This window comes from Cucumis melo, chromosome 7, assembly GCF_025177605.1.
Source record: "Cucumis melo cultivar AY chromosome 7, USDA_Cmelo_AY_1.0, whole genome shotgun sequence".
NCBI classification, from domain to species: domain Eukaryota; kingdom Viridiplantae; phylum Streptophyta; class Magnoliopsida; order Cucurbitales; family Cucurbitaceae; genus Cucumis; species Cucumis melo.
In genome coordinates this window covers 15,477,109-15,485,806 of record NC_066863.1, presented here as the reverse complement: position 1 = coordinate 15,485,806, position 8,698 = coordinate 15,477,109, and the positions used below count along the sequence as shown (strand labels likewise).

The window sequence follows — 8,698 nt, the reverse complement described above, 5'->3', positions numbered from 1 at the left end:
TTTGCGAGTGTTATTAAAGGCCTTTTTAATGTCGGTTATGCTTTAATGTCGGTTTATAACCGACATTAAAGGCCTCTTTAATGTCGGTTAAAAACTGACATTAAAGGCCTTCAATGTCGGTTATAAACCGACATCTTTGATGATGTTATTGAAGACCTTTAATGTTGGTTGACCTTTAATGTCGTTTTAGAACCGACATTAAAAATATCTTTAATGTCGTTTTTAAACCGACACTAAAGATGCCTTTAATGTCATTTCTAGACCGACATTAAAGGCCTCTTTAATATCAGTTTAAAAACGACATTTTTGCCTTGTTCTTGGCCCATTTTTTCAATTTTATTTTTATTAAATTGTTTCATTAATGTCCATTTTTTATAAACCGACATTGAGTTCATGTAGATAAATATTTTCCTCACTCCAACAAATCAATAAAATTAAATTATTTTTAAAACTATAATATTTGTTTTTTACATTTGTATACACAAAATGGAATCTTAATATTATATTTATATATACATTCTACACAGTACATGAAACAAGATCCTAATACAAGACTTTAACAAGAAATTCTAAACGTCTTCTCAGTCTTCAACCTTCAACAATAGTCTGGCTATCTACACAATCGCTTCGCTTTCAACTCGATATATCTTCAATCATTCTATAAGCAATATCAAAATAAACCATTTAATTTGACTACTGAAACATTCAAAATTTTCTTTACAGCAATTAAAAGAACATTGAAATTGACTCAAATAAGAGAAGCTAACACTATTAAGAATGCATATCTTCACAAAAAAAAAAAAAAAAAAACAGTTAAAACCCAATATATGAAAAGGTAATTACCCTCTCTTCGAGCATTAGTCTTCTGAGTTTTGATGAAAACGACTTTCTCAAAAGTTTCGTTTGTACTATTTGTACGTTAGTCATCAAAATAAGCTACATCGAAATACTAAATTAAGTAGCCTACTGAAAAAGTTTCACATATATTTATAATAGAGCATATGCTATAAAAATCAACAGAATACTACCTCGTCATTTTCAATTCTCAATCAAAAACTCCAATTCGTCATTGTTCTTTTTTTTTTTTTTTTTTTTATGAATATCGCATTAATTCCCAAAGGCATGCTTTATTTGGTTCTTTCCATCAGCCAACATTTGGTCATTAACTTTCATGTTGAAGTTATTAACTTATCAAGCATAAAAGCATGTTTCTTTCAAAATAAAATCCAATGTCATAACAAAGTTCCACAAAATCAAATGCGCCATCGAAGGGAGCAGTCACTTCAATACCCATATGAAAAAAGAAAAAAGGCGTTTGAGTAAGAAGTAAAGAAGAAAGCTACATTCTTCATTTACAATTCTACTAGATTTTCTTGTGAGGGTAGACACATCGTATATAATATCGAAACGCTCAAAGAACACTATTGTACAAAAAGACAAAAGTACAGAATCTACAAAACAGATCCATTCAAGTAAGCAGTCAAGAAAAAGGCAATATTACAAACCTTGTTGCGGTTGAGCATGACACCCTTATCCATTGCCTTCATTGCAAAGTATTGATCAATCCCACACAGTTCTATAAAATACACACTGCAGCCAATAATGTAAAGATTTGTGCTTAATGTTGATACAAAGATTTATTCAATAAATTAACATTGATTCATTCTGAACAGAACCAATAAATATGGGGGAAAAACAAACTTCCAGCATCACCCCAAGGCTTCACTTACTTAAAATGTTCCAATCCTATCTTTTTTCCGCTGTCCAAAATCTGTACCACAGAAGAAGATAGCATCAATTTTTACTAAACTGACAATGACATAAATTCAAGAAAAGATTACACAACGAGCCGACTATAATGTAAAAAATTAAATCCCATCCTCCCTAAGCTTTAATAGAAGAGATCTTGCATACAAGGATGCATACCTGTTCATTATTCTTTCTTGAAGAGCTATTTATCTCCCGTGAAGAGCCATTTCTCTGAAAGTAGTTGATAATGAAGTAGACTTAAAAAACAAAGCATAGCTTTGGAATTCAACATATGACTGTAAACAATAAACATCTTCAACATAATTCCTTCATCTGAAGAGTTATAATTAGATTTAGCATAAACCTTTTCCCAAGTTTTGGCAAGAATGAGATGGGTAGAGGCTTTACATAATGCATTTCAGGGATATATGTAGATAATGGGATGAGAGCCTGGAAAGTTCTAACCTTCTGAGAACAAGAAGAGGACCAGCTAAAGAAGTTGATTTCCTTTGGCATTTCATATGATTTAAAAGGGAATTCTGAACCTGCATTTTCTATATAATTAGGATTTCATATCGCACAATATCAAAACAAAAAATCAAAATCGAAAAAGAGGAAATTAAGAAATTGAACGAAACATTGTTGTATCAAGAAGTTCTTTTCATTAAAATCCGAGTCATTTTAAATCCTGTTAACGTAACATTGATGGAATTCACAAATCATGATTTCATAAACAACCCTACAATCTCCTTAACTTCATAATCCCCACATTCCTTAACAACAATCACACAAATACCATTAGGACGAACAGCTCTCTCCATCTCAGAAACAAATCAAGACGAAAACAACGCCTCAGCCAAATGAGCAGTAAACGCCAAATCAAAAACATGATCAAAGAAAGGCAAATTATGAGGATCAGCACGACTCACCAAAGGAGGCGAATCAATCAACTCGATACCGGTGACATCGTGAACTCCTATATGAGACAACGCCACGACCTCATGGCCAGCGCCGGCGGAAACGCAGATAACTTTGGTGTGGTTATGGAGAAGGCCTAGATCTCGAATGGATTGGAAGAAATTAATGAAGGAGGAGAGCTTCTTCTTCCAGTCGTTGGATGACCAAAGACGCTTGTTCTTCTTGTTAATGGAGACGAGCTCACGAGGAGTGGAATCTCAGGAGGATTTGGGAAATTTAAGATGGGGTTTTGAAGGATAATTTGAGGGAATGCAGGTTTGTAGGGTTTGGAGGAAGAGGAAGATTGTAACGCCCCAAATTTTGAGGTAAATCTTATCGTTTTTATGTTAATTTTTGGGAATTTAAAAACTTTTTGTGTTAATTTTTGGTTGGTTTTAAAGAGAAAAGAAAAAGAAAAGGAAGCGTATGAATTTTTAATAATATAATATGGTATAAATTAATGTAATAATAATATAATATAAATTATATTATTATTATTATTATTAATTATATTATATTATTATTATTTAATATATATATATATATTTTTAAAAAAAAAAACCCTACCCGCGCCCCCCCAGCTCCTTCTTCTTCAATCTTCTTCTACTTCTCCTTCTTCTTCAGATCTTTCACCCGACGTCGCCACCCACGGTCTTCAAGCTTCTTCTTCTTTTCCGTCAGCGCCAGCAAGCTGTTCCATCTCTGTAGCTGTCTGCCTCGCAACGCCGACGTCTGCAGCTGCGTCCCTGTTCTCCATCCGCGCACGGCCAGCCACCGACGGGATTCCCAAATTGGTCATCCGACCATGCGCAGACGACGCTCTCTCCCTCCCTCTTCGTCTCTGCCACCTCCGACGCTTTCCCTCTCTTCATCCCGTGTACCCGAGCAAGCCGCCTTTCCATTTCTACCATGCTTCTTTCCTTTCGATCGTCGTCGAGTGAAGCAAAAAGGGAAGACGGCCGTCGCGTGTGCACTAGCTACAGACGATCGGATCGAGCCGAGCCAAGGACCGAGCCGAGCCGCGAGCCGCAAGCTGAGTCGAAAAGCGATTCAAGCCGAGCCGAGCAGAGATCCAAGCTGAGCCGAGCAGTGATCCAAGCCAAGCCGAGCAACGATCCAAGGCGAGCCGAGCTGCGATCCAAGTCGAGCCGCAAGCTGATCCAAGCCAAGTCAAGTCGAGCACCTCCAATTCGGGTCACGGTGAGCCTTCGGTAAGAATCATTTAGTGAGTTTCCTAACGTTGCTATAACCGATTCGAGTTTAGATATTGAATTAAGACATGGTCCTACCTTTCATTCCTTGAAGGTATTAGAGAGTTGACGCTCAAGTTCTCGGGTTCCACGGCAGGCTTATTTGGAGATAGCTCTCTTTCACTCGGGTAAGTCGACGGATGTTGTTTAGAACGATTTAAAAAGTGACTTTTACTAGTGTCATCGTTTAAATGCTTATGATTTCGTTTAGGTGGATTTGTTGGGCATGGACTCGATCAAGGGGCATAGCCAAGTTACAAGTAAGGGATTTCTTACTACTGGACCTAGGATCGAGGCTGGAAACATAGTAATCCATATGGGAATTATACGTTAGTAACGGTATTGAATGGATTGACGCATGTTTGACTAATATATACCACTTATATGCTCTTGACTGATTAAAGGTAACGTGACCGTTAGTTGTAGCTTATGTGCTATCATATGTAATGAGTTGTTCACGGATAGACACCGATGCCCGGATGTTCTGTGAATTGTAGTTAGGTTGGTAGGCTACGTTGTGAACTAGAATAGTATGTCGATGGACAATAAAGTCTTAATGTTATGTAAGTTGAAGTCTGTTGTCGGGATATTGGTTATGGAGTTATGTCGTGGGAGGATTGAAAGTCCGAGAACCTCTCGTGTACATTGAGTATACGCCGTTGAACTGTGCTATCAACTGAATATGATTGTCAGATATAACGTGGGTGTTACGCATAACATAAATTACCTGGGGATACACTAGAGTTTGAACTGAGTCGAAGTATCGTCAGGTAACTTTGCAAGTGAGAATTTGACTGATAGATTGGATTTAAAGAAATGTCACAATGATGTGTGAATTGGATATGCATATAGCAACTGAGGAGATAGTTGTTTAACCTATATTTTCTGACTGGCTAAGCCTATGATTGAACTGTTAGTTTAAACGTTATCGGGGTTGATTGTTGTAGATGGTTTAGTACAGGCTGTGGGGTAACAGTTAGCTTCTTCTATGGGGTAGTGTACCCTACTGATATGTGTATCCTTCGGGATCACTAGACTGATATGTGCATCCTTCGGGATCACTAGACTGATATGTGCATCCTTCGGGATCACTAGACTGATATGTGCATCCTTTGGGATCACTAGACTGATATGTGTATCCCTCGGGATCACTAGACTGATACGTGCATCCTTTAGGATCACGAGACTGATGTGTGCGTTCTACGAAACCACTAGACTGTTTATGTAGGGTACCCCTGAATAGGAAGTTAACTGTTATTACCCTAACGAGCCCAGTAGTGGGTCCCTTATTGGGTATATCTTATACTCACCCTTTTTTCTCTTTAACTTTTCAGGTAAGGGTACAGCGAGGGGCAGACCGACGAGGGGCAAGAAGGATGCGTGAAGGCCATATGGACGTGTTTGGTTTTCTTTATGCTTCCGCTGATGTATTTTGTTACTCGTTATTTTTATTGTCAAATCGAGTCATGGTTAGAACATTTGGTTTGTGGTTTTGTTTATTGACGATTTGAGCACTATATTTTGGAACTCTCGGGAATGTGATTTAAAATAGGGCCTGAAATTGCTTTTGTGATATTTTAAACGTTTTTAATGAATCGTAACAAGTCTTTTATGAGCTTGTGTGTTTTAGTGTCGAGTCTTAGTACTACATAGTGACCTTAGCTTAGTCTGGAAAGTTGGGTCGTTACAAAGATGAGGATGCGAGTGGCAATGGCAATAGAAGCAAATGAAATCTTATTGAGAAAACGGCGAATGTGGCGTTCCATTGTTGATTTGTCAATGGAAGAATTTTGGTTTCTGAAATGAGGGAAGAAAGTGGTATGAGATTGAAAAGAGAAGAAAGAAATTGAAAGTGAGGAAGAAATCGTGTGGCATGAGAAAGGTGAGGAAGAAATCGTGTGGCATGAGAAAGGGTAAAGTAAGAGAGAGAAATATTTAATTTTTCCTAAAAAAAATTATCATAGCTTTAATGTCACTTTTCAATAGGCAGATGCCGTTTTCATTTTTTCCAACTGACATTAAAGGCTAGATTTCTTCTAGTGAGGGTTACCGAAGTTTAAAACAACATATATGTATCAGAGGGCTATCACAAGCTAATTTGATATATCATAGGCTACTAGAGGGCTATCAAACCGATATAAAAAACTATCAGAGGGCTACCCAAAATTTAAAACAACACATATTGTAGTGCTATCATAAACTAATTTGATACATTTTACGAATATCAGAGATCTATCATATATAAAAAAAATATTAGATGACTATCAAAATTTAAAATAACACAAGTGTATTAGAAGGCTATCACAACCTAATTTGATATATAATACAACTATTAAAGGTCTATCAGACAGATATAAAAAACTATGAGAGGGCTACCAAAATATAAAACAACACACGTGTATCTGAGAGGTATAACAAACTAATTTGGTATATCATACGACTATCATAAATCTATTAGATAGATATAAAAAACTATCACGGGGCTATCACAAAGTAATTAGATATATCAGATTACTATCCAAATTAAGACAAAGAAGAATGAATTAGTGCACAATAAATTTGAAATGAAGATAATTTCGCCTTTTCCTTTCAAGTCCATTAACGATTTTTTATTAAACTTTTAAATTTGTTACTTTTGTAATTTAGAAAATGTAATGACATAAATTCTATTACCATAAATTTTCTTTTCCAATCTATGCACCCCGTTTTTATATCTTTTGACCATTTCTTTTTCCTAATAGTGTATTGTATGGTCTAAGCGCAAGTTTTGACATGAAGATTTGAGAACGAAGTAGAAAAAGGAAGGGAGATGAGAACAATTAAGCAATCATTCAGAATCAAACAGCTGTGAGAGGCGAAGACCAAAATCGACTTTAGAAAGGCCAAATATTAAAATTCATCCAATTGAAAAATAATAATAATGAAAGAAAATCTACCCAATTCCAATTCAAATCAATTTCTCCATAACTAAAAATTATTTCTTCTCTGTTTGTTAGATGTTGATTCTCTCAGCCTTTCAATGATGAACACAAAAAGATTGAGTTCCCTAATTGGACTCATCAAAGACAAAGCCTCTCAAAGCAAAGCCGCCCTTCTCGCAAAGCCAAACATACTGTCCTTTCAACTCGCTCTCCTCCGAGCCACCACTCACGACCCCCACGCGCCACCAAGCGACAAGCACCTCTCTGCCCTGCTCTCTCTTGGCAAAACCTCACGCGCCACCGCCGCTGCTGCCGTTGAAGTCTTAATGGACCGCCTCCAAACCACCCATAACTCCGCCGTCGCTCTCAAGTGCCTTATCGCCGTCCATCACATCTTCAAGAACGGGGGCTTTATTCTTCAAGATCAGCTCTCTGTTTTTCCCTTCACCGGTGGTAGAAACTACCTCAAACTCTCTGATTTCCGGGACAGTTCCAATCCCATTTCTTGGGAGCTTTCCTCTTGGGTTCGATGGTACGCTCAGTACATCGAAACTGTTTTGTCTATTTCCCGGAATTTGGGGTTTATTGTCGGTTCTTCAAGCTCCAACGAAGAAATGGAGAGAAAAACAGAACAGATTTCGGGGATTTGGAACTCCGAATTGCTTAAAGACACCGAATCTTTGGTGGGTTTAATCGAAGAAATTTCGAAAATGCCTCCCTGTCTGCATCTAAATAGAAACAGATTGGTGGATAAGATCTACGGCTTTGTCGGTGATGATTACTTGGCGGCCATGAAGGATATTTCAATCCGAGTTACTGAGTTTCACCACCGGCTGGGTTGCCTCAGTTTCGGCGAATCGGTCGAGTTGGTTTGCGCGTTGAAACGGCTTGACGATTGCAAAGAAAAGCAATCTATGGGAATTTTTGCAAGGTACGAAGTTTTGATGGATGGATTTTGGAGTTCCATCCGAGAGACCAAGAATTTGATTGGGGCATCCAAGGAAAATCGAGATGGCTGTAAATTGAGTCAGATGGAGAGGAGGATCAGTGACTCGGGCCGATTTATAGAGCGGTCTAATGCTAGTTCTTATTGCGACGTTCTTCCGTTCAGGTCGGAACGGTTCGGTTTAACGTACAAGGGTTTCCAGTAATACCTATAATTGAATCGTACTTTCTACCAGAATGTTGAAAAATCAGGTATGTAGCATCGATTTAACTTTCATCATAGGATATATAGCCTCAATTTAACTTTCATTTTGATATATGACAAAACATAGTATTCTTGGGATTTTTAGCAAAATTCATACTTGTCACATGGACCATACGTTTTGAAGTACTAAGATGTCATCATTATTACTTAAAAGTGTAATTATTTCGATATTTACCTTTGAAATTGTATAATTAATTATTTGGATATCTGTCATGTTGTCATTCTATTTATGCTCTTATGAAATTGTAATTAATTTTTAATTTTTATAATAGCTTCTCTCCTATTGTAACTTTTTCCTGAGATCTCAAGATTTAATTACTTGTTTAAATATTTGAACAAATTTAATTGTTGTTTTTAATTTTGGAATCTTTAGTTTTATTCGATTCTAAAATTATATTAATTATTATATCTATTTGTTATGGATTCAATTAATATTAACAACTTTAAAATTAGTTTAGATATATTTTTAGGGGGTTTTCTTCAAAAATAAAACAAAACACGAAAATATTTACACTGTATAGAATAATTTTTAAAAAGGAAAAAGCCCACAAGCCCACTAAGTAAAATAACAAAAATATCCCACAATTAATCAGCCACACACGCGAGAAAAA

At 36.6% G+C, this 8,698-nt stretch overlaps 2 protein-coding genes across 2 annotated transcripts; one reads left to right on the top strand and one right to left on the bottom strand.

Annotated features, from left to right (window-relative positions):
• Positions 1-2,582: 2,582 nt before the first annotated feature.
• LOC103495795 (uncharacterized) lies at positions 2,583-3,608 on the bottom strand. The gene is made up of 2 exons (XM_051088089.1): positions 3,482-3,608; positions 2,583-2,923 (listed from the first exon to the last, which is right to left on the bottom strand). Exons 1-2 carry the CDS (start codon positions 3,606-3,608, stop codon positions 2,583-2,585), a joined length of 468 nt encoding a protein of 155 aa, XP_050944046.1.
• Positions 3,609-6,795: 3,187 nt separating this feature from the next.
• Positions 6,796-8,379, top strand: LOC103495758 (putative clathrin assembly protein At4g40080). Its single transcript, XM_008457413.3, has one exon. The coding sequence runs from the start codon at positions 6,976-6,978 to the stop codon at positions 8,026-8,028; it is 1,053 nt and encodes a 350-aa protein (XP_008455635.2). The 5' UTR covers positions 6,796-6,975; the 3' UTR covers positions 8,029-8,379.
• The last annotated feature ends 319 nt before the right edge of the window (positions 8,380-8,698 follow it).